Source organism: Caloenas nicobarica, chromosome 1 (genome assembly GCF_036013445.1).
Source record: "Caloenas nicobarica isolate bCalNic1 chromosome 1, bCalNic1.hap1, whole genome shotgun sequence".
Classification (NCBI taxonomy): domain Eukaryota; kingdom Metazoa; phylum Chordata; class Aves; order Columbiformes; family Columbidae; genus Caloenas; species Caloenas nicobarica.
The window spans coordinates 3,978,162-4,004,146 of NC_088245.1; the positions used below are offsets into that span (position 1 = coordinate 3,978,162).

General features: G+C 48.8%; 1 protein-coding gene across 2 annotated transcripts in view; it reads left to right on the forward strand.

Moving 5' to 3' along the window:
* PODXL (podocalyxin like) overlaps nucleotides 1-25,985 on the forward strand; it is a 51,004-nt gene that overhangs the window by 17,529 nt on the left and 7,490 nt on the right. For both annotated transcript variants that reach the window (XM_065654617.1, XM_065654625.1), the window contains exons 2-5: nucleotides 15,083-15,931; nucleotides 18,133-18,287; nucleotides 19,285-19,350; nucleotides 25,264-25,420. In XM_065654617.1, coding sequence (XP_065510689.1) covers nucleotides 15,083-15,931; nucleotides 18,133-18,287; nucleotides 19,285-19,350; nucleotides 25,264-25,420 — 1,227 coding nt within the window. The remainder of the gene's footprint in view (nucleotides 1-15,082; nucleotides 15,932-18,132; nucleotides 18,288-19,284; nucleotides 19,351-25,263; nucleotides 25,421-25,985) is intronic.

Here is a 25,985-nt window from a genome sequence, read left to right on the forward strand (position 1 = left end):
CTTCTATAGTGTTGGGACCTTGACTGCTCTCTGAATGAAGATGTTTTGAGCTCTGAGACCAGTGGACACTTCTGCTCTTGACATTTCTTGCTCTTCTTGCCATTCTGAATAAGATCATCCTGTAAATAGTGAGTAAATGTGCCCTAAGGGACTTCTCAGGATAAATGATGTTTAGCGCTGCTAGGTTGCCATTTCCATTATACCCTCAATTTTTTTCCTGCCCACAATGTGATTGTCTTAAATCAGATTTATCTTCTTTTTGCTGCCCAAGCCCAGCTGAGCAGGAACGCTGGGTGTATGTTTACCGCGGCTGGTGTCCCAGCCCTAAAGCACAGCAGCCGCTTCTTTTGAAGAACATACAAAGCAAGGAAGAGGAGCAATTGTTTGGAAGGAAGTTGAACCATAATGTAATAGACTCCCATGGGGATTACTATTAGTTATTATTTGTATTGCTCTGGCACCTAACCAAGGTTGGGGCCCCGGTTAGAAGGGTGCTGGACCAGCCCGTAAATGAAGACAGCTCCTCTATCCAAAATCTATCCACTCTTGCATGTAGAGACAGGGAAAACTGAGGCAGGGAGAGGTTACGAAATGTAACCAGGTTTGTTTCAGAGGCTTGTGTCTGAGCAAGGGTGTGAGCCAGGGCATAGTGCTTACAAGAGCATTCTTCCTCTCTGGGGGGAAATGGTAAAGGCTCCTCTACTTGTGCTGCTCGCAGATACATATGAGAGGCCACTGGGTAATAAATATATTGTGCTGGAGAATCCTGTGCTAGGACAGCACTGGAAAAGGTCATCTGTCCCTGTTTGCACCTTTCATCAGTGATTCCTGTGATTATGTGTATTATTTTAAGGAGAGGAAGAGCAGAAGATATTGAAGAACAGTTGTTCTTCAAATGGAAACCGAGTCTCAGTGCTCTTGAAAAACAAAATAAAACAAACAAAAAAAAGAGTTAAAATGGATATTCTTTTCCTGTAAAACCAACTGTTTCAGGAGAGTTAAATAATGAGGCAATTATGAATTTGCCAACAATAGAAGTTGATCAGATTACACAGCCTGTAAAGCCAGATCGTCACTGGGGCCATTTGGTGGGAAACTCACTCTGTGCCAGACAGTCTTTAAATAGTTTTGAATAGGAGGGAGGGTTGGCTGTGTCCTTCCCTTCCTAGGCTCTCCCCATCTAAAGAATTGCACTGAGCCTCCTGCCAAGTCCACCGTGTCCATTCAATGCCCGAAGGCTCAACTCTCATGCACAACTATCTAAATATATGTAGGTGCATGCTTATATGCATGTATATATATATAGCTCTGAATTATCCAGGAAGACCCCACCCTGAGAGAGGTGTGGGTGGAGACCTGAAAAAAAAAAGGTAGGACTCGAAATAGCATCGACGCACAAAGGATCCCAAGGAAATGTGGAGCCCTCCTCACGACATGAACAGGAAATCTCCAGGCTGCTGGCTCGGTAACCCCAGCTAGCCAAGGTCATGGGTGACTGATCGTGGTGGAGGGACAGATCCTGCCATCCAGCTTGGCTCTTCCGCAAAAACATGGGGTGAGGGGCGTGTGGTGGCAGGTTTTATTTCATAGAATCACAGAACGGTTGGGGTGGGAAGGGACCTCTGGAGATCATCCAGTCCAACCCACCTGCTAACGCAGGGTCACCAGAGCAGATCACACAGGAATGTGTCCAGGCGGGTTTGAATGCCTCCAGAGAAGGAGACCCCACAACCTCTCTGGGCAGCCTGGTCCAGGCTCTGGCACCCTCAGAGTAATTTCTCCTCATATTCAGATGAAACCTGCTGTATTTCAGTCTGTACCCATTGCCCCTCAACCTATCGCTGGGCACCACTGAAAAGTCTGGTCCATCCTCTTGACACCCACCCTTATGTTGGTGAAGTTTTGCAGGTGTCCCAGACGTGCCTGTAGAGGAACCTGTTCCCAGCATAGCCCAAATGAGTGGCAAAGCAGACGGCACTGGGGAGTGAGTATTTAACTAGGAATCACCCAAAGTTTACCTAGAGAGGCTGGGATGCTTGAAGGGGACCACCAGTGCCTCTTGGAGGTGTCTCCTAACTCACTTGGCATCACCTGTGTATTTAGCCACTTCGCATCACAGAACTTTTGAGTCTTGATGGACCAAAGATCGTAGAATTCTAGAGTATCTCAAGCTGGAAGGGACCCATAAGGATCATCGAGTCCAAGACATGTTCAGCTTATCATCTTTGGGTCCATCCTGTCTCGGTGCTGGGTGATGGGCTGGGGAAGGTGACGTGACTCACAGTCTCAAAAAGGTTAAAATTAAAGTTGCTGGCTGGAGGGCGTAAATTTGGGTTGATTCATCAAAGGCGCTGGGTACACAAGGGAGGGTGAGGCTTTGGCTCTTATCGCCTCTTTGCCATCGCTTTTCCGCTGTCCGATGACCGATGACCATTCTGCCCTGGAGTGGACAAGCATCCTTGAAAGCCTCGGTGGAGGGAACAGGCAGAGGCTGTTGCAGGGGAGCAATTCCTGCTGTAAATCTTCTGGAGAAGAGGGGAGGAAAGGGAGGTGCAAGAAGTGCAGGACAACACTTTGCAGTACTATGTGCCAGCACAAACTGACCTTCCAGTCACCCATCTCTATTTTATTTCCCCTTGCACTAGAGCTGCCTGTGACCAGGCTGAGGTCTCCTTATTCCTTTAGGTTTGGAGTCTCTCCTCTGAAGGCTGTAGCTTGGACCTTTTCCATGCTGGACCTCCAGCACTTGTCCATCTCCAGCTGAGGTTGCCATCCTCAATTTTGATGGCATAATTTTGGGCATTCGATCCCTGCTGCCAATGCCACCTTTAATGCCCCTTTGTGATCTGGCTTGGTTGGGCTGCGAGGTCTCAAAGAAGCAAAAGGTCCCTATTTGGGCTTGGGGTTGACTCTTTCCCTTTAGGAAGAGCCCCCACCACAAGAAGGGGCATATTTACTTCTCTCTTTCCTCATTGCAAGAGTTATTGTTTTCCTCATGAAAAGTAGGGGGGGGGGGTGCTGCAAAATGTACCCACAGGAGATCATAGAACCATAAAATAGTTTGGGTTGGAAGGGACTTTCAAAGCTCATCCAGTGCCCCCCCTGCCATGAGCAGGGACATCTGCACCAGCTCAGGTTGCTCAGAGCCCCGTCCAGCCTGGCCTGGGATGTCCCCAGGGATGGTTCATCCACCACCTCTCTGGGCAACCTGGGACAGGCTCTCACCACCCTCAGTGTAAAAAAATTCTTCCTCATGTCCAGCTTGAATCTCCCCTCTTTCAGTTTAAAACCATCACCTCTTTTCCTGTCACAACAGGCCCTGCTCAAAAGTCTGTCCCCATCTTTCTTATAGGTCTCTTTTAAGTACTGAAAGGTACTGAGATCTACACATTTGTTGCTTTGTGAGACCCCTGTGGCCCTTGTCTCTCATGGACAGAGTCTAGACACATCGTTGATGCACCGGTGCCTAACTTGAGTGACATTAGATGTGACAACTTTTCCCTGGTGCCGGCCAGCTGGCAAAGGTTCAGACAGCAAGATGAGTAGCTCAAGGCCAACTCCTTCCTCGCATTGCTGAACATGAACCAAAATATGTACCCAACTGGCTGGAGAGGATGGCAAGGTGATGAATTCAGTCTCCTGTGCCACCCGGAGAAGCTGCTTCTCTCTGGATAGGCAAGCCCACCTTGCCTCTCTGTCCACTTGCCTATTACATAGAATATCCTCTCCTAGAGCCACAAAGTTGGTGAAGGGTTTGGAGGGGAAGCCGTATGAGGAGCGGCTGAAGTCACTTGGTTTGTTCAGCCTGGAGAAGAGGAGACTGAGGGCAGAGCTCATGGGGCTGCAGCTTCCTCACAAGGGGAGCAGGAGGGACAGGGCTGAGCTCTTCTCTCTGGTGACCAATGACAGAATCCGAGGGAATGGCAGGAAGATGTGCCAGGGGTTTAGGTTGGACATGAGGAAAAGGTTCTTCCCCCAGAGGTGCTGGACACTGGAACAGGCTCCCCAGGGAGGTGTCACGGCCCCAACCTGACAGTGTTCAAGAAGAGACCGGACAACGTCCTCAGACACACGGTGTGACCTGTGGGGTTGTCCTGTGCAGGGACAGGAGCTGGACTCGATGGTCTTTGTGGGTCCCTTCCAACTCAGGACATTCTATTATTCTACGATTCCTAGAAGACAGTGGATGGACCCCACTGCACTGTGCACCCACTTCCCAGTCCTGCAGTGGGGTCTGTCCCTTGTCTTCTCGTAGTCCTGCCTTTCTCCATGACAAAAACTGAGCAAATGGCAAGAGCTGACCATGTGACATCAAATCTGACTTCAATCAGAGTTTTCCATGTCCAGAAACCAGGAAACACCCACCTTAGCTGGGGAGGAAGGTGTGCCCCATCCCTGATGTCTGGTCAGTGTCAGTGCTCGATGTGACATTTAGGGGCTTGTTTGTGTGAGGGCCATCACCAGATTTCTCCTGAATTAAGTTTCTTAGACTGCATCAGCTCCCCCTTGTCAGCTTTCAGAGCTAAGGAGACTTTAATTTGATTTAACCTACTTCATTTTGGCTATAATTAAATGAGAGCTGATTTAAAGCTGAACAAGAGTGGCCACCTGGTGGGTTGTGTGCACTTTAACTAATCCACCCTGAAATCATACCTTCTTTTAATTTTAGATTAATTTGCTTGAGTACCTCTGTGTAGACAAGCCATCAGGCTGAATAAGAATCATTCCTGTCTCCGGGGATCATGTCCTCACTCCTTCTCAAGTTTTCTGGAGTAGTCCTCCAGGAAAAGCCAGAAAGGGTTGATTCATCTTTCTGGGGTGAAAAACATGAGAAGGAACTTCTGCTGTGCTTTCATGAATAAATCTGTCCCCCCAGATATCCCCATGTACCAAAAAGCAGCTCTGGGCTGGATAAAGGAGGTCGGGTCTCCAGGAGTGGTTGCTGTGATGTGACAGTCCAGCCCTCAAGAGCAAACTGGTGGCTTTGGCCAAGTAGCTCTTGGCATTGGCTTCTCTAAAGGTCTCCTTCCCACCATCTTCCCAACGCCTACAGAGCTCCTTACTGCTGAAGTCAACTTGTGGGCCAGCCTTCAACTCTCACTGGAGAGAGGTGGCTGAGTGGTCTCCTCATAGAGTCAAGGTGGCATTGCCAATCTAGTAGTCTTAGTCTCTCAGCCCTTCTTGTGGACCTGAGATCCCTCTCCAAATTCAGACAAATCTAGTCTTTTAATCTATTTACTTTAAAAAGAAAAAAAAAAAGCGGGGGTTTTAGCATTCACGTTCACAAACAAAAGCCTGAAAGAGCATCTTAAAGACTTACAACATGGAAGTTATACAAGAAAACCCCAAAATGTTCAGTCTATAATAAAGTCAGGTAGTCTTATGACATTCTTGTGATTTTCAGTGTCATTTTGATTCATGGTCACTGTTTAGGGCCAGAGATAGCTGGGCTTTACCTTGCTGCAGAGTGACTTTTGTGGCCCATTACTCAGTGTAAACCTTGAGTTTCTTCCAAAGTCCCTGGGTGACTTTTGCAGAAATAGAGGGGTTTCAGTGCTAAAATGTGGCAGACGTCGTGTCCTTCAGCCAATGGGTGATTGATGCTTGCTTGATACAGGATTAGGCTGTACTGCCACAAATCTTATTTCGAAGCAGCAAGGTCACTGGGGGGATAACTCCACGCTAACGGTGTAAAGGAGGCAGGGGAAGGGCAGGAGCGTGGCTACGCTTCGTGCTTTGCAGGGTCTGGTTGGGCTGGGACGTGCAGATTTTTTGGCTCGTCCTCCCCGTGTTTCCGCTCCAGCAGCTCTGCTATCGTTTCCTGCGTGATGGGGCGTTTCTCTTCAGGCTGCAAAGAGTCCCCGGTTCATTTTGGAGCCTGGGAAAGGTGCAGGGCTGGAGCAGAGTCCCTTACAAATCCTGTCAGCCCCCGATGGAAAGAGGACGTTTCCAGGCTCAGTGATGAAAAATGTCTGGGGGTGGCGTGGATGGAGATGTGCATGTGTGTCTGTGTTTGTTTGCTTCCTTGACAACCTCATGTGAAGGATTTCGGAACCTTCATTTTCCACATTGGTCTTCCTGTCTCCTGTTGATTATTTGTGCTTTTCTCCCTTCAGTTCTTAGATATCTACAGACTTTCCATGGGAAGAGACATGGAGACAGTCCTGAATAGGATGTCCTATGTTTATCCATAAGAGAGGCTGGATTGCTCCCACCACTGGCATCCCTGACCTCTGGCTGGAGCTGGACATACTGATGGCATCACCTGGGATGGACCAATTGGGTCCATTTGGGTGAAAATTGCCTCTGCTCACAGCATTCTGGCAATAACCAGTCTTCGAGGAGAAATTCAGGAGAGGTCCAAACGTGGCATGAAAGTTAATTAAATGATTATGTTTTTGAGAAGATGGGAGTGAGGAGTGCTGAGATATTTCTGCTTCCTCAAATCCACTGGCTGGTCCTTTTGTTTTAAACTAAAGGAGGGAAGATTCAGTCTAGAAATGAGGAAGAAATTGTTTACACTGATGGTGATGAGAGCCTGGGCCAGGTTGCCCAGAGAGGTGGTGGATGAACCATCCCTGGAGACATCCCAGGCCAGGCTGGATGGGGCTCTGAGCAACCTGAGCTGGTGCAGATGTCCCTGCTCATGGCAGGGGTGGCACTGGATGAGCTTTGAAGGTCCCTTCCAACCCAAACTATTCTATGATTAGTAGAGCAAATGAACCCATTTCTACCTGCCCAAACTTGGTGTTTAGAAGGACCATGAAAGAGCAGCATCAGGGCTGCAGGGGAAGAGGAGTGTGTCCACATGGGGAGATGTGCCTTGGGATGATTATTTTTAATATTTGTCACACTTCCAAATGAAACAGCAGACGAGCTGAGCTGGCTCAAATACTTGCAGAGAGAGCTGATGGGGAATTTGTTAATGAGGCAGGTTTCTTGTCACAAAATGCCAGTTCATCAGAACCTGGATTTTGGAGACATGTGTTGCAGTCCTGGCAGAAAAGGAGTCTCAGACTGCAGGTGGGTTTCTTGTTTGAAACCAAGCAGGTTTAAAGGCTATTGTGTGAATAAAATAAAGTGAGGCAGATCTAACAGGAGGGATGAAGCAGCCAAAGCTCGCATGAGGTTTGGTTCAAGTCCTCCTCTCTGAGCTTCAGGATTACTTCCACTGGGTAAAATAGGGAGAACTTAAAATTTTCCCAGGTCTAAATTAAAGCAGAGCAGATTTTGGCTACTGTAGGGATGTGAGTGACTGCAAAATCCTGCAGACTGATTAGAGTCCTCAGGATGATGCTAAGGTGCTGCAGGGACATGCCCCAAATCTCCAGCTGAGGGGTACCTCCAGGTTGGCAATGCAACCATGCAGGAGGAAGCCCTGGACACTCCTCTCCATCTGGAGATGGAGAAGAAACCCTGAGGTCTTGAAGCACACCCATTTTTATCCCTGTGTCTAGCCACAAAGGGCTTATTGGGTAAGTCCTTCAGGATAGGATCTGTGGCTGCGGGTTCATTTCACCTGACAGCAGAGGACACTTGTCAGTATTACTGCCTTGATTTTGCCATCTTTTTGCAAGATCTAAACAACAGTGATCCGAAGGGTCTTTCCAATAGAGTCTTGTCACAGCGGGGTAAAGGAGGTTCCCTGCTGAAAACAAGCCCGGTGGCTTTAAATCAGAGTGCAGACATACTCGTTTCCTTCCCAACTGATGCTATAACACTAATTAGATCCAGCCATTAGGTCTAATCTTTAATATTTTGCAGTGCAATTCTATGAAGACCATTCTGCAGCAGTTTTTATTGTGGCAGGGTTTTGGAGAGGACAGGCATCCCTGCACTGGATAATTGGACTAATGGATTAGAGTTTGAAAATGCTCTGGCAGTGGCTCTTAGACCTTTCCCCATCTTCGCACCCAGCAAGCCAAGTTGGTCTTTGGCCAGGATGAAACCATTTCATAATGTTGATGGTGAAACTGGCAGCAAAGGGGTTGGGTGATGCCAGTTTGGAATCGTATCTTCTGACGTGGAGAATGCCTTTTTGCAAGGGCAAAGGATGGTGTGCATGCTGACAGCATCCTCACACCACATCCCTCCCGGAAGTCTCAGCAGATAACTGGGGAGGATGGTGCTGCTTGGAGCCTTTCCCTAAGCAGATGGGAGAGACCCTCTACACAGGCAAAATTTTTAAAAACCTATGAGGTAACTATTTGCTCTGGTAGCCCAGCTTAATTCCAGGACAAATAATGCCGTTCTGTGATATTCTGCCAATCTGATCGCTCTCACAGTTTTAAAAGGAGGTGACAAATTTCCTGTCCTCTGCAGCAACGGGTCTCTGCTCCAGCTCGGACACGGCTGCATTGCAGGGGGTGGATAAACCCTTCTTTTGCCTGGGAGCCTCTTGCGATGCAAAGAAGAGACCAGGAGCCTACTCACTCACTTTGACACACGCTTTCCCCCAGCAAAGACCACCCGGACCCTCAGCCCACGCTTTCCCTTCAACAAACACAACCTGTTGCCCCTATTTAATCAGGAAAGGCTGCAAAAAAGGAGAGGAAAATTGGAACTTCCTCAGTCCTGGCTCACATCCCTTCCCCTTCCCTGGGTTGCTTGGGCTCCTAAGCTTTCTCATCCCGCCTTGGGAGGAGCAGGAGCCGGCTGGCGTAAGACTTCGAGCCGGGCTTAGCCCGCCAGCATGGGGTGTGTCACCTACCATTTCCTAAGTTATTCTTTTGGGTTTCCTTTTCTCACTATTAATAGATTTTCAGCCAATCTGAGCTGTTTCAACAAGGTGGATGGGGGCGGGGGGCTGGGGAGGAGGCGTTACCAAAATAGGAAGCGGGAAGCTGTTGGGCAGGGAATTAATCAGAGGAGCTGCATGGAGAGGTGGTGGCTTCGGGTGGGCTGATGGGAGGAGGGACGGGACATGTCCTTTCGCTTTGCGTTTTGCGTGAGTTTGCTTCTCCTTTTGTGCTCCAAGTCATGACCTGAGCGTCTTCCCCAGCCTGCGAAACACAATGCATCTATTGTAGAATCATAGAATCATTTTGGTTGGAAAAGACCCTCAAGATCATTGAGTCCAACCATTACCTAACACTGACACCAAACCACATTCCTAAGAACCTCATCTACACATCTTTTAAACCCCTCCAGGGATGGTGACTCCACCACTGCCCTGGGCAGCCTGTTCCAATGCCCGACAGCCCTTTCCAGGAAAAAATTGTTCCTAATATCCAGTCTCAACCTCCCCTGGCGCAACTTGAGGCCGTTTCCTCTGGTCCTGGCGCTTGTTCCTGGGGAGCAGAGCCCGACCCCCCCTGGCTCCAAGCTCCTTTCAGGCAGGTCAGAGATCAGAAGGTCTCCCCTCAGCTCCTGTTCTCCAGCTGAACCCCCAGCTCCCTCAGCCGCTCCCATCACACTTGTGCTCCAGCCCCTTCCCCAGCTCCGTTCCCTTCTCTCAACTCGCTCCAGCACCTCAAGGGCTTTCTTGTCATGACGGGCCCAAAACTGACCCCAGGATTCGAGGTTTGGCCTCCCCAGTGCCCAGTCCAGCGGAAATAAGATTACACCCAGAGCATCAGTTCATGGCATGGTTAGTGGTGGTGCACAGCAGCTGAAAATTGTGGACTTCAACTGATACTGGAAGGAACTGTGTTGGCAAAAACCAGAACACCTTCCCTTTTACATTCTGGGTGGCTTTACACATCCCAGCAGCTCCTGACCAAAGCACTCCCTGTCCAGAACGTCCCACAACAAGCGGGAACCGACAGTGGCACTTGTAGCCTCCCAACTATTGCTCACAGCTGGCTGAACAAGCCCATCTTGATAGCCGGCAACAAGGGAAAGTTCTTTCCCCTCCGGGGCTGTCCCCATTGCAGAGACACCGTATCACAGGCTCAGCCATGGGATACACATATCCGGAAATGAAATCATGTTTTTGCAGCAGACTCATTTCCTCTGGGTTGTTTGGCCGCCATGCACATGGATGCATGTTTGGAGGGCTTGCACTTTCCTCCTGTGGGCTACCCCACACCCAGCACAAAATTGGAAGGGTCTGGGGCTTTCTTATACGTTTAAGAGGAGAGTTGCAGACCAAAGCATTAGATTCACTGCAACCAGTGCTGTCAAAATACACCGGTAGCTGCTGTACCACTCTCATTTTCCTTAAAATGAAGAATTGATGACAGTCCAAAAAGTGAAATTGAATGAGTGGCCTTGCCCTGCCAAAACGCAGCTAGGAAGGTGAGGGGTGGGTGGTTTATTCTGCCTTCTGGAAGACAGGATGAGAGACTCTGGTTGGAATTCAAATGAACTTTCTTTTGGAAAAAAAAAAACACTCCTCTGTTAAGGGAGTGATAGCTTAGAGGACCTCTCCTCCATCCTCCTTCTCTTTCATAGCATGCATTAAATCCTTTTATCTCCGGAGCTTACGGCGTGAAAGGATCATTTGTTTCCTGCAAAAGGACGTACGGTATCTTTTATGAGCAATTTTCATGCTAAAGGGGCACCGAACATAATCCTGTCCTGGCTGTTATTACCATCAGTCTGTGGTCACAGGGGTTTTTCTCCTCCTTTGACCAGATCCTTATTTGTTTCTTCTGTTGAGGACAGTTGTCAGGCAATACTGGCTACCAGCCCAGGCAAACAGGGGCTCATTACCAGTTATTATCCCTGGGTCTGCCGCCGAGATTTGGCACTGCTGGCCAGTTAGGGAGGAAGAGATAAAAAACCAGTTCTCTGGCATTTGAAAGAGATACAGCACGTGTGGAAGGAAAAGAGTGAGTCCTTGCAGTGCTCTCGCTGCTTGTTCTGTGTTTATTCCTGCTTTGGAATTAAGCATTTGAGAGGCTTCTGAAAATGAGTTTTCATAACTCAGGACTTCTGTGGGCAGTGAACCTGCAAGACACCAAAAAAATGCAATTTGTTTTTCCTCAGGATAAACAAAATAGATTTTTTCCCAATGCTGCAGTGAGGCAGAGTCCCTGGACAAACAAGTCATATTAAGCCCAGAGCAATAAAACTGCAGAAAGGTGTGCAGCCCCATGACTGCAGTAGCATCTGGCTCCTTGTGCAACAGCGGTGAGAAAAACAGTTTAATTTAATGCAGCTGGAGAGAGAAGGTAAATTTTGCTGACAAATGGGTGCCCGAAAATCTGTGGGACAGGTGTTGGGACGGATAGGGATGCCGATCCTCCATGGAAGGAGGATGTCACCCAGCCGTAGACATGGATGCTGTGGGTCCAGCCTATTGTGGTACATGTTGTCTTGAAGACCGTCAAGTTTGCACTCTGCCTGGATTTCCTCTTCCCATGACCATCTCCATGGCTGCTGTTCACCACAGCCATTGCAATTCAGCCAGGAAAAATAATTCTTTGAAACAGTCTGATTTGAGGCAAGCAAACTGTGGAAGATGAAAGGGAAAGTTTGGTAGCATCTCAGCTGAGCTGGAGTGGAGGTTATTAAAGAAACGTCACCTTCAGAACAAGTTCGAGATGGGAGATCTTTTGCAAAAGGCTTCCCGGTGGTCCCATCCAGCCTGATACCTCAGGAGTGGGATCAAAGGGAGGGAATGGTGTGATGGAGTGTTTTCTGACTCATATATCATTTGTGTTGCCACTTGCCAAAGGGATGCAGGTCATTAGTCACCAAAGGTGACACCAAAGCTACCTCTGTGGCATTTAGCATTGCTTGACCTCATCCAGGCCCATGTAGTAGGATGGATGGCATTGTACCTGCCAGAGTGGTCAGCACCCATTGAATGCATCCATCCATCCATCCATCCATCCATCCATCCATCCATCCATCCATCCATCCCCCTGCATGATGGTACACCACTTCCAAGCAGGAGTGTGCTGTCTCCTCAAGTTGCTTTGAGCCCACTTAAATCACTGGTCCTGGCTTAATGAGGAAGAATAAATTGACCTTTTAACATCTCTTGACCTTAGCAAGAGAGAAGCACTAAGAGTGAATGCAGAGAAATGGAAAGATAACATGCTAGTAAGCTTTGTGAGCATCAACTTGAGTCTTGCTTTTTTTCTCAGTTGCTTTTTTGGACTGTATCACCCTGTGTCCCTTGAAAGAGACCCCGCTACCACCCCAGCCAGGGCAAGTCTGGAGGATCCCACCTGATTTCTCCATCAGCAGAACAACCCCTTGCTTTGTGTTTTTTCCCCCAATTTTTTCTAAAAGTGGTAAAAAGGTATCTGCAGCTCCCCAAGGTGGGATGGGGAAGTGCTGGGGCATGGACATTGGTTCTTGGCTCACAGGGTCCTGGTTGGCCACCGAGGCTGGTCCAGAGCCAAAGATGGACCTGCCCCTTTCTCTTTTGAACTGAGCTGGATTGAATTGTCTTTTCTACCTCTCCTTTGGTGCATGTCTGCCTCCTGCTTCTCTGTGATGGGGCTGGGGCATGAAAAGAAAGTGAGAGCAGTGGGAGATTGTCTCCACCTTCCTTCCAACCCTTTCTTTATTTACACCTCTTTTATATCATTTCTGGCTTTAGGATATTTTTTTTTCCTCCTTTGTCGAAATCACTGTCAAACTTTTACAGCCCTATTTATGGGATAGATCCATTTTGTGGCTAACTGGGTGCCTGGTCTCTAGCTTGGTGCAACCATCACTGAAGATTTAAGCCAGGCAAGTCAGTAACACAGCTAAGGAGGTGGCTAGATGAAAATTCTGTCCAATCTTTTGCACTTGGGTTTCCTCTGCTAGATGCCTGTGTTTTGCTTCCCTACCTCTTCTCCTGCAGACAGTGGTCAGTCTATAGGAAATATGACTTAGAATCACAGAATAGTTTGGGTTGGAAGGGACCTTCAAAACTCACCCAGTGCCCCCCCTGCCATGAGCAGGGACATCTTCACCCAGATCAGGTTGCTCAGAGCCCCGTCCAGCCTGGCCTGGGATGTCTCCAGGGATGGGGCATCCACCACCTCTCTGGGAAACTTGGGCCAGTGTTTTACCACACTTATTGTGAAAAATTTCCTCCTCAAATTTCTCTCTACAAACACTCTTTTCCCACAGATGTAGTGAGGATGTTTTATCTCAAATCCAGAGTTTCCTAAAATAATTCACGTTGCTAGTTCCAGTTAAACTCGCATGTTAATGGTGTTTTCAGATTGGGCAGCTGGTGGAGAAACAGGAATAAGAACCGTGTTTCAGGAGGGGGTCTGCACATCTTTTCTCCTGGGTCTGCCTTTCCTTGTTGAGGTTCCTATGCAGAGCCCAGCTGTAGACCCCCTGCCTCCTCCAAACCCATCCTGTCCCCAGGCAGCTCCCATGGGACCCCAAACCTGTGGCAGGATCACAAACCTCACTCTCCATGTCTCAGAAACTCAGTCTCTGAAGCACAAACAGAGCTAGTAAACAGGTTCTGTAAGAGAAAATGCTTTTCTGGTGTGCCAGCATAGAGGAGCGAAGCAGATTTCTGGAGAGTAGCGGTAGGATACAGCTAAAAATCAAAGTTCGGAAGTGTGACTCCTGTTTTGGAAGGCTGGCAATAGTACACAAGTGCCTCGTGGGACAAAAAAATAGCCTTATTCTGCATAGTCATCAAATGAAAGAACCTCCCTTCCAAAAAGAGAAAAAAAATCAGGTTGCTTTCTTGACTCTAGACAGATTCACTGGTGAAGAGGCTCAGTGTAGCCCATGGTTCCTAAAGGTGAAAAATTGGTTGTACCTTTCCTAGGGTGAATTTGAGAAAGTGCCAAAGGCTTGTGATTACCATGTGCATTGGAGGGAAAATTATGTCCGTGGTAATTGGTGAAACTCCTGCAGAGATTACAAACAGAAAAATGGGCCCGAGTTTTTATATCCAGTCTAGTAGTGAATATACCAGGTTTTAGCATTACGGGACATTGTGATCTTTCGTCTGGCAAGCTGTTCTTCAGCTGTATCTCTCACTGAGAAACAACTTAATAATTTGAAAATTTAAAGTATTCTTCAGAAACCAGCTGCAGATCTCCTTATGTATGATAATGTGGGATGGTAACTGAGCAATGGACAGCTCTCTTTTCTTTGAGACCAAGCTTTTTCCCCGCTTAGATAATATCGTCTCTTGATAAAATACTTCACAGATTTCCTCAAAAACAAATAAGCCATCTTAAAGTAGAATTTCTATGTGATGTACAAATGCAGGGTAAAGACCATGTAAAAACACATGGGAATTTGTTGATTCAGATGGTGGCACTAGGGATTTGCGTGGTACATGTGGATGGAACCCTTCGTTTTCCTGGCTTCCTTCCCTTTCCTAAACGCACTTTTTTTTTTCTTTTTGTTTTTTTTAAGATCATCCTTTCAAAGTGAGCGCTGACTTTAAACATTTTTGTGTGACCTTCTCAGGCTTTTCAGAAGAGTAAAATAATCAGCTAAACAAGCATGTGATTGTAGATTGGCGATAATATTTGCAATGGTAGCTGAACTGGACATCCTTAAAATTAAAATTATGCAACTCCATCCAAGTAAATGCTTTTTGTATTTATTTGCAAACTCTGTCCAGTGGTGACCCATTCTTTCAGAGCAAGTATAAGAAATACTGTTTCCACACTTCACCCAACTGGGAATTTCAGTCTGTACAAAGTTTCATAGAATGAGAGAATGGCTTGGTTTGGAAGGGACCGTTGCAGATCATCTAGTCCAACTCCCTGCCATGGGCAGGGACAACTTCACCCAGATCAGGTTGCTCAGAGCCCTTTGTTTCGGGAATGATTTGCAGCACTTTGCACAAGAGCTGGTGCACCTCTCATCTAAGGGAGACCAGCCTTCTGGGAACCATCAGGTCTTGCCCTCCTGCTCACCCTCCAGCCCCCTGAAGTCCTGTGAGTTTGAGTACATTTGTCATGAAGGTTTCTCAGGCTTCCTCCTCCTCCACCTTCTTCTCTTCCTCCTCCTCTGCTCTCCTTTCTGCTGGACACGGTGATACCAGAACATGGCATTTGCGATGAGCTTGGAGAACATAAGACAAGCCCTGAGTGAATGACTAATGGTTTCTGGTGAGCATTTATCTCTACAAATACCTGCTCAGGGAGGAAACCAAGGGTAGTTTCCTTAGTTTAAAGTTTATCTTGGTGTTTTTACTTTTCCCTAGGTGTCAGCTCTCAAGATGTTACAAATGCCCCAGGAGAACAGGGGCAGAAACTCACAACTACAGACACCAGAAAGACACAACAGACCACCCCTACAAGCAATGCAGAAAACCCACCATCCAAACCTACAGTGCCACCTTTCACAGTTCAAGGGACCACTTCTATGAGCAAGCCAGGAAATCCACCACCTGACCCTGTGATATCATCCACCACTGTTCAAAGGACAACCCCTACAAGCAACCCACCATCCACCCATCCAACGTCACCTGCTGCAGCTCAAGGGACCACCTCTACAAGCAAGCCAGGAAATCTACCACCCAGCCCCTCAACATCACCCCACCTGTCTCAGCAGGGTGGATCTTCAACCAGCTCTGGACCCTCAACAGCCACCACTGCTGCAGCCTCCATTGCGGCCCAGCAGCAGACCAGCCCTCCAGCCAGGCTGGGAAGCTCGGCAGCTACCACTGTTGCAAGTCCCGTCCCCTCAAAGGGGAGCAGCCCTCCAGCAACCTCAGGAGATCCAGGGACTGTGGTCACACCCCCTCCCAGTGGGAAACCTCAGGGAAGACCGCCTTCGAACCAGTTCAGCAGCACCGCTGTGAGCACCAGTGTCACAATAAGCAGCCCTCGCCCTGGGCTCAAGGACTATAGTGTCCCTTCTCCCACATATGTCATCAAGCAGCCTTCCTCTTCTACCAGTTCTCCAGACTCTTCCACCAAACCTAGGAGCGCACACACTTCTGTTACCCCTGGTGATGGATCTGTCTCCACTAGTAAAGCATCTCTGTCTTTACCACCTGGCAACATCAACAATGGCTCAGAGGCAGCCACCACGCCTACTGTTGGAGCAGGTACCAGAAGACAAGAACCTTGATTTCTTGGGTTGGGAGGCCCTTTTGTAGTCTTTTTCTTCGGCTACTCTAAATACCTCCTGTCATTATGGAGTGTCATCACCTTGTCCCACTTTAGGACTTTCCAGAATAGTTACCTCCATGACAACTGGGTGTTTTGGTCCCTGTTGTCATCAGTGGAGATCGAGTCAATGCAGTTAGTGAAATTCAAGGCAGGCATGAATCAATTGGCAAAGCATAGACATTGGCTTTTGGATGGACCAAACTGTGCCCAAAGCACCATCAACTGCAATTACTCGATCTTTAGTGACTGCAAGAGGGACCCAGCAGCAATGAGTTTGGAGGTGTAGTGTGACATTGTAAAATTGGTGAATCAGATTGACAGCACCCCAAATGCTGACTCTAGAAGATCCCTCGTATGTCTGACAGCTTAGTGAAGGCTGTCTGGGCACTCATAGAAAATAAGCTTTAGATGACTAAGGAGATTTTGTGGCTAAACTGAGTCTACAACCTCTAAAGGGTCTGAGCAGTTGGGTAGGATATTCATCATTGCTGCGGAAGGTTTGGCTGCTGATTTCTGTCTAAGCAGCATTATGAGCATCCACGTGGTGTTTAGGGTCTTGCTGAACACCGTTAACATGTTTTCTCTGGACTTCTGGAGCTTTCTAGAGCCATGCTAGTTCATAACGGTCTTGGTGAGGCACAGTCTCTGGTCCCCACTGGCATCTTGTCTGGTAGCGTTTACAGGGAAGCAATCACACTGTGGGACTGTGAGTGCTCCGTGGAACCTTCCAGACTTGGGTGGGATTGTGGGTTCAGCTCACATCTGGCTCCGAATAAAAGCTGTGATGACACTGAAGCCCTTCATTATCTTTGTCTGGAGAATGTTGTAGCTGACCCAATTTCCAGCTACCTGCAATACAGAAGCCACTCAAAAAAACATCTCCTTCCCTCCTCAGCCTTCCAGGTCCTCCTTGCTATCAGCACCACGAAATGAGCCAAGGTCTTAATGCAAGGTCATCTTCACTGGCTTCATCAAAGCCATGTTTTGAGCTTGTTAGCAGGTATTAAGAGGTGAAACAGGTGTCTTCATGAAGGATGTTTCTTTGCCCTCCTGCTCCACAGGACTGTTGTCCATTAAAGGATGATATATGAAATTAAGTTAATTCAAATTTGGCATCAAGCATTGAGCTTGAAGAGGTTTAAAAAAATCTTAACATTTAATAAATAAGTGAGATAATGCAAAAGAAACAGATGGCTTTGAAATTAATTCTCTCCTGGAGCCTTTAGAATGTGCCTGGGCGAGAAATATCCCTCATCTTTTCTGTGGAAGAGGCAAGAGTCCCAAAACAGGCTGAGAACAGGATGTGGTGTTTTAATTCTCCTTAATGCCGCTGAAGGATCAGTTAGGAACCCAGGGATGGAGATCCATTCCTTCAAAGGGACTTGGAGAGGCAGGAGGTTCCTATGCTCCTTGCACTACTCCCATTGTACAAGAAACTCTTAAGATGCTACAAACCTTAACAAAGGCCTCTGAGATGATCTCAGGTATTTGAGACACCTGCATGGAGCTGGTAGATGTGAGGTATGTGTCCTTCTGGAGCAGCAGGCAGGCAGGACACCTCAGGCTGTCTCCCATAGTACCAGAAACTATTCCTAAGCCTGTCAACATAGGCTTCTTCCATAGCTGATGGAGACACAGTCAGCCAAAGTTATGGTGTTTCATCCTCTCGTAACAGAGGCGGCTGCAGTTGTCAATGGGATTGCACGATGAGTTCCACTCGCTGGGAGATCCTGGTTAGTCAGCCAGACCTCTGTTCTAGAAACCTCCATGGAAGACACCCCAGATAAAGTGAAATGAGGGCCATCCCATTTACCCAGCAATACTCCTTTTTTAAGTGATTACTCAGCTACAAATGCACAGCCATCATAACCTTCAGGTTTTTCTCTCCAGAGCAGTCTGATGGGTTTCAGCAGCAGAAAATAGAGTCTGCAATAATATTTTTTTGCGTATCACAGTTAATTAAAAATTTAGAAAAAGGAAGAAGGAAAATCCCAAGACCTCTCCAAGCTTTGAAACGGTGAGCTTCAAAGCAGGGCTAGAGCTGAAAACTTATTTTCAGCTGCTCCTGAACAGACCTGTCAGCTGTATTCTCTATACTGTATCAGTGTCTGTCTGCTTGTTTTTTGCTGGGACCCAGACCAGAGAAGCCAAGACGTCGAATCTGCGTCAACCAAACCTACAAGTGCTGACCAGAGCCCTGCCAGTGCACAGCCATCAACCCCAGCCCCAGGGGACCAGCCAACGAGCAGCAGTCCTGGCCACCAGCATCCTAACGCTTCTTTCCAAAATGAGGTAATGACGCCTACGGGGAGGTGGGTGCTTCGTAATGGTGTCTATTAATATTTATCTGACATCTCATGTACATCTAAAGCCTGCAGCTCTTCTTGCTTTGCAGGACTGTGTCAGAGAGATCTGCCTTAGGAGAACACAAGGCAGCAGCATAATTCTGGATTATAGAATCAGAGGACAGTGCGGGTTGGAAGGGACCTTCAAAGCTCACCCAGTGCCCCCCCTGCCATGAGCAGGGACATCTTCACCAGCTCAGGTTGCTCAGAGCCCCGTCCAGCCTGGCCTGGGATGTCTCCAGGGATGGGGCATCCACCACCTCTCTGGGCAACCTGGGCCAGTGTCTGACCACCCTCATTGTAATTAAACCTCTTTCTCCCATAGCTTTCCACTGAAGTGAAATGGAAGAAGGAGTTGAGGGGGTTTAAGGTTTGGGTGCTGAACAGGGAAGAAGTGAAGTTTGGGGAGAGAGAGGGAAGCATTACGGAGAGCAGAAGCTGCCTTGAGACAGACTTGGGCATGATGAGGGGGCAAAGACCACAACTCAGCATCAACCGTTCGAGGATGATATTAGCAGAAAATGGCTTGGGAGTGTAGAGATGTCTCAAAATACAAGCCAGGGTAACTTAATTGCTGGGAAGGAGGGAAAGGGATCTTGTTTCTAGATGCTCATCTTTTGCAGGGCAGGACAGCATCCTTGGCCCACTGGCACGGATCTTGCTACTGCCAAAGACAATTCCTGCTTCATCCCATACTGCAAATCCTAAACCTCGTTTGGGAAGGGCATTAGCAAATATCCCACAGACAGCCACGTCAGTTGTCTGTGAAAACCCTTTCCACATATAAAGGGTTGAGTAAAGGACTCCCTGTCTTGTTTCCATAAAACAGATCAGAGCTTTAGTTGGGATGTCGCCTGGCTTGGGGCAGTCTGTTTTATCTGTGACCAACTGTCTTTCCAACCTGTGCCAACCATTTGAGAGTTGCTTTTCTTCTGTCTTTCCAGGTCATCTGTAAAGACCAAGTGCAAAATAATTGGCCCACCATTTATCTGAAAGAAGCTAAAACCTGTGTAAGTACCACCCTTTTGGACTTCTATGTAGGATTGTTGCTGTTGGAGATCAACTTTTGAGCTGTGGTACTCTGGGCATGTGAGCCTACAGAGATGAGAGTAATTTCATTAAAAGAAGACGCAATCACTTTTGGGGTGCAAAATGGTAAATGCAAACCCACACTCAGCAGTATCAGCTGGTGGGGGATATGGCAGGAGAAGAAAAGGTTCGTGGTCTTCTTCAAGTAGAAGGACCAGCTGAACCTGCCCAGGTCTCAGAAAAAGAGCAATGTGAGATTTTAGAGGGTGAAACTTTCCCTTTGCAGAGGCTAACGAGAAAACTTTTTGCCTTAGCAGAAAGGCAAGAAGAAAATCCAAGCAAAAAATGTGGAGTTCATCCAGTTGTTGTGTACTTTGTGAGATCTTGCAACCTCACAGCTGGGGTAGGGTGGGATCTGACCGCAGAGCAACTGGGAAGCACAGCATACTGGAGTTTGGGACTCACTGTGCTCCTTGATTTACATCAACTCTCATAGAACCCTAAATTGAGAGGAAAAAACTTCATTTCATTTGTTTCAGACCCTCTACAAGACCAGGGAGTAGTAAAATGTAATGTCAAGGTTGGGGAAAGGCAAGCCCAACACAAGACTATACACCAAGACTCCTTCTTTTGGTGGGCAGCTACAGTCTGCTGGCTTTTCTGAGGGATACCCACCTTCAAAATGATTCTTGAGGAAACTATGAGTTTCCTACAATAGGGAAGATGCAATATATTCGTCATTTTTAAATAGGCTGAAGTTCTAATTTTATGACAATGAGGAAGAGACAGTGCCACATGGCTGGTGAGATCTTAACAGAGTGACTGTGTCTAAGCTGTGAGTAGAACTCAGAGGTGGTTTTTGGCATTATAATGCTCTGGTTTCTGGATCTCAGCTCTGCCACAACAGCATGAGCATCAGGAAATTGGCACTTCCTGGACCTTCACACAGCTCATGCTGTACAGCATCAGAAATAGCTGCTCAGGTTCATGAACCTCTGCTTTCCCATGTGTAAAATGGACTGACTCTTGACTGTACGGTGGTGAGACTCAAAGTGAAGCCACACTGTGTTCTTAAAACCCCCTGAGATACATGCTGAGATGAGTACAATCGCTCCTACTGACCACAGCAGCTCTTGAAATTCCCTGTGCCTCGGTGGTGGCCCTGCCTGGCAGTCCTGGAGAGGGCTTGGACCTCCCAATAGCATCTACCATGCTCCTGAAGGAGGGGAAATGCTTGTCTGCTGCCATCTCATGGTCATCCTCTTTCTACTTTGGCTGCTGCAGGGTGTAAATGTTCCTTGCCTAGACACCTGCAGAAATGATGTTCTTAGTCATGCTGCCCTTAATGCTGATGATGACTTCTCCCGAATAGCAAGCGACAGGACAAGAGTAAATGGCCTCAAGTTGCACCAGGAGAGGTTTAGATTGGATATTGGGTAAAATTTCTTCCCAGAAACGGTTGTCGGGCATTGGAACAGGCTGCCCAGGGCAGCAGTGGAGTCACCATCCCTGGAGGGGTTTAAAAGATGTGGAGATGAGGTTGTTAGGGACGTGGTTTAGTGCCAGCATTGGGTTAACAGTTGGACTCAATGGTCTTGAGGATCTCTCACAACCAAAATGATTCTATCAATTTACTCCAAGGAGGGACCTTATGACCATGATGCCCATGGCCCAGATGCCACAGCAGGACAACTCCTCCTGAGAGCATCCCCTGCCCTGCTTTGTGCAATGTCTGAACCTTCTCATCAAATTTTATGTTGAATACATAAAAATATTTCCTCAGATTAACAAAAAAATCTCACTTTGGAGCCTAAAGCACCCGGGCAACTTACAACCATGCTGGTGTTTAATGATTCCCACCTTCTGGATGCAGTCGTAGAATCATAGAATCATAGAATCATTTTGGTTGGAAGAGACCCTTAAGATCATGGAGACCAACCGTATGTTCTGCATGGAGCTGCTGCCTTCCCCGTGGCTTTACTGGAGCTGTGCTGGGAGGATTTTTTGGAAATGGGGATGGTAAGGCTGGAAAATGCTGAGGGGTGGGTGGACATCATGGTTTGGCATCATCCATCACTCCTCTTTGCCCGCTCCGCTGGAGCTGGCGAGCCGGTGTGTCTGCCACCCTGTTTCCCTTAAATTCCTCTGGGCATAATAACGAGACAAAGCATTGTTAGTACAAAATGCCAATTACGCCTCAAAACAGCTACAGAAAAACTGCCAGGGTGCATCCTCCCACAGCATCGCTCTCCTTGGCTGCCAAAACACCTCCTGCCTGCTCGCCGTTAACTTTTCCACTCGGTGTATTCCTGAAAATTGCAACAAATTTTATGCCTCCCAAGCCGAGCAGATAACAGAGAAATGGCACTCTCTGGTTTCCCTGCTTTGTAGGCCCGATAAACAAGTCTCTAGCCAAATCTTGACAGCAAACTGAAAAAAAAAAATCCCTTGCATTTTGCAACCCGTGGGAAAACAGGAAAGTGCGTGCTATAAGGAAAAATGTTCCAGAAATGGCTCCAGTCCTGGTCCGCAAGAACCAGCCAGAGTCAGGCAGAATTGTGCTCACAGCTCCAAAGAAAAGCTGGGGGAGCATAGAGGGTAATATGGGGACCCAGTGGTGGGGGACATGTCCTGATCACACATGGCAAGGGAGGGGGTGATGCCAGCTACCCCTCCAGTGTGTAGCTGGGCACATGAGGCAGCGCTGGCGATGCAGGGACCCCAGCAAAACGGTTGGGAATTGCACCCCACTGCACCTCGGTTTCTCTAGCTGCTGTAAATTTTAAAATAAGAATGAAAAGTTGAACCTGTACATCTTAAAAAAGAAGAGCCAAAAACACGGTTGGTACCACTTTGTGGACCAAAGATACTTTATAGGCTGGTTGGTTGCCACCATCCTCCCTCTTCAGTTGATGCTTTTAACCAGTGCTGAAGTTTGATCCATGTTCCCCCACTCTCCCTTTTGCCCCTTCTCCTTTCTTTGATTACAGCAGGATCTTAACGAGTTTCTTAATGAGGCTCATTAGCTTGATGCCTTGCATTACATAGGATGACTTTCCCAAGATCCAAGTGTTTCTTCAGTTGGGTTTTTGTTAGCTGCTTGGGGTGCTCCAGCCTTTGGAGGGATGGATGAACCTGCTTTAGTAGGTGGGCTGGGACTAGATGATCTCCAGAAGTCCCTTCCAACCCCAACCATTCTGTGATTCTGTGATGAATGGATGGATGAGTGGATGGCTGCTCTGTTTCTCATCCTAACCCCAAAATGCCTTAGATGAAGCAAGAGGTGACCATGTCAGAGGTGGCTGGTGTCCCCCAAGCTCTGGTTGAGCCACACAACCCAGGGGCCACACACCTCCCAGGGGGCCAGGGTGACTCCTCCGTTGTGTCCCCAGCTGGGATTCAAATGTGCCGAGTGAAGCAGGTTGGAGGATGCTGGAGAGGAACGTGCTCCAGCCAGGGGATGCGAAACCAACAGCAGGACCAGGACCACCCAAACCTTCATCCAAGTGCCCAAGGGAATTTGCTGTGTGACACCCACCTTGCTGGGGACAGCAGGATGGTTCCCCAGAGCAGGTGGAGGGACCCCCTCACTGAGCATGGCCGTGGTCCCCCTCGCCCCATCCAGCTGGCGGGGATGGTTTGTTGACTCAAGTGCCGTTACCTCATTTGGGGATGTTAGTTTTAGGTCCCCGCCAGTGTGGGAACCGGATTTGAGCTGCTCGGCAAGCGCCTGTCAACTCCGGCCAAGGAATGTGAGCGGCTCCGGTGGCGGGAGGGGAGAGATGCTGAGGCCGTCACATTGTTGCTGGGGCATCCGTGACGGCTGCCATGGGCTTTACAGTGTCCCCCTTCAACCCTGGAAAGGGTAAATCCCTCTGGTTCAGCCTCAAAAGGGGTTTAGGCACCGCTCGCCATCCAGCAACAAAGCACTTCGGTGCTCGGCTGGATTTTAGACTCGCATCTGATTTCCCTTTTCACCCACCAAGAAAAAAAAAAAAAAGCATTGTAAAGGTCTTTTTTTTTTTTTTTAACCCTGTGGAGTGGTAGGAGAACTGAGTTATTAAGGGGTGAGGGAAAGCAAAGCTGAGGCAAAACCTGGGGAAAGAGGAGGCAGCAGAGCAGCTTTTCATGCCTCTGCTGAGCAAAAAATGCTGCACAGGCAGGGACTGATAAACTGCAGGACATTTAAAGCGTAGGAGCACAACCCAGCGTCCAAAAATGATAAAAACACCATCTTGAGCAAGCTGTAACCCTCTCCTCCCCACCCCGCTGGGAATGAGCTTTCTGGGAGATGCTGCCTTGCCAAGGTCTCGTCTCACTGCCCTGGCACAGGGCTCGGGCAGGTTTCCCACCCCTTTTCCCAGGGATGCAGCTGGGATGCTGCAGGCTTGGTGGAGGGACCTGGGCGAAGTTTCTCCCCATGGAAAGCGAAAGGACAAGCGAGGGCCAGCAGCGGTTCCCAGGGACAGACGGGCCCTACAATGCTGAGCTCACCCTCGCTCCGGCAAGCACATCCTGTCTCCCAAATACTTAGATAAGATAGGGTGAGATTAGGTGCCTTCCTCAGCCAGGCAGCTCCCACCTTTGCGGTGGAGCAAGCGGGACCTGGCAGGGATGGTGTTGCAGGGAGACAGGAAGGTTTAAGATGTTGGAGCGGACAGGGGCAGAGCCCTTTGCAGGCAGGGCAGGTACTGCCTGGCACCTCGTTTCGGTGTGCACGAAGGAGTTTTGCACACAAGAACTGTGCAGGTGAGACCTTGTGCATGTGGCATCCGTGCATGAAGGGCTCATGTTGGAGTTGTTCAGCCTGGAGAAGAGAAGGCTCTGGGAAGATCTTATTGTGGCCTTTCTGTACTTAAACAGGGCCGATAAGAAAGATGAGGACAGACTTTTTAGCAGGGCCTGTTGCAATAGGATGAAGGGTGATGGTTTTAAACGAAAAGAGGGGAGATTCAGGCCAGATGTGAGGAAGAAATTTTTTACAATGAAGGTGGTAAAACCCTGGCCCAGATTGCCCAGAGAGGTGGTGGATGCCCCATCCCTGGAGACATCCCAGGCCAGGCTGGACGGGGCTCTGAGCAACCTGAGCTGGTGCAGATGTCCCTGCTCATGGCAGGGGGGGCACTGGATGAGCTTGGAAGGTCCCTTCCAACCCAAACTATTCCCTGATTCTATGTGCATGCATTACCTGTGCATTTAGAAGCTGTACATACAGAATCTTTACCCACAGGACCTGTGCACAGAGCACCTGTGCAGGCAGGAGGGCAATCATCTCAACCTCAATGAGCTCCCAACTTGTACAAAGCATTGAGCAGATGCAAAAAACCTCAGAAACATCTCAGAGGGGACATGGGCTCCATCCACCATCCCTCCCATGCTGACCCCTCCAGGGACGGTCCAGTTTAACTGAAAGTAAAACACTTTCTCTTGCCTCTGTGGAGCCACGGAGCATGGGGAGCCCTAGGGAGGACAGGGACACGTGTTGGTGGGGCCACAGGGTAGAAATGCAGGCGGTGGAAAGGCTGCAGATGCCCGTGGGGGCATGGGGGGGCTGCACAGCCCTGTCCTGCTCCCACTGTGGCCCCTTGGCCCCCCCTGCCCTCCCCATGCTGCTTCCCTCAGGGACCTGCTGTTCCTGTAACGCCAAAAGCTGCAGCCCTCAGATAAGGCCGTCACAGGGCCCTGGTGAGGAACGGCAGCCAAAAGCTCGGCTTCTCGTAAAGAAATTGCTTTTAAACCTTTCCTGTTCCCTGGGAGGGCCGGCAGTGGTTGGGTGGTGCAAAGGGGCGGTGGAGGATGGGGATGGAGATGGACGATCCCTGGCGATGGGGTGGGATGCTCCTCGGCGGTCCCCAGTCTGGGAGGATGCTGCTGAGCCCCTGCTGTCACCGCAGGCCGAGTGGAGGACCGCCAGCACCAACGTCTCTTTCTTCGAGACCTTCTGCTCGACGGGCCAGCACGCGTTCAACGCCAGCAGGGAAACGTGCACGGTGATGCTGAGCTCCAGCGAGCCCCGCTCCCAGCACTGGGCAGTTGCGGCGATTGTGCACTGTGAGTATGATCCCACCATCCTGCCCCGAGGACGGTGGGATGGGACCGGTGTTGGCGGCTCCAGCGTGGGGATGAAGCCTGAGGCTTGGCAGAGCCCTTGGGGTCTGCTAGAGCTTGGTTGAGGGGCTCCTTGCCTTGGGTTGCTCTATCTCAGAGCATTGGGAGAGACAAAAGGACCCCAGAAATGAGCTTTGCTCTCCAATAAATGCACCAGATCCCTCTCCTATCCATGACAGCACCTGTTGGAGAGAGGCCAGAGGAGGCCACCAAGATGATCAGAGGGATAGAACAGCTCTGCTGGGAGGACAGGCTGAGAGAGTTGGGGTGTTCAGCCTGGAGAAGAGAAGACTCTGAGGAGACCTTATTGCAGCCTTTCAGTGCTTAAAAGGGGCAGATGAGAAAGATGGGGACAGACTTTTTAGCAGGGCCTGTTGCAACAGGACAAGGGGTGATGGTTTCAAACTAAAGAAGGGGAGATTCAGGCCAGACATGAGGAAGAAACTTTTTACACTGAGGGTGGTGAGAGCCTGGGCCAGGTTGGCCAGAGAGGTGGTGGATGAACCAT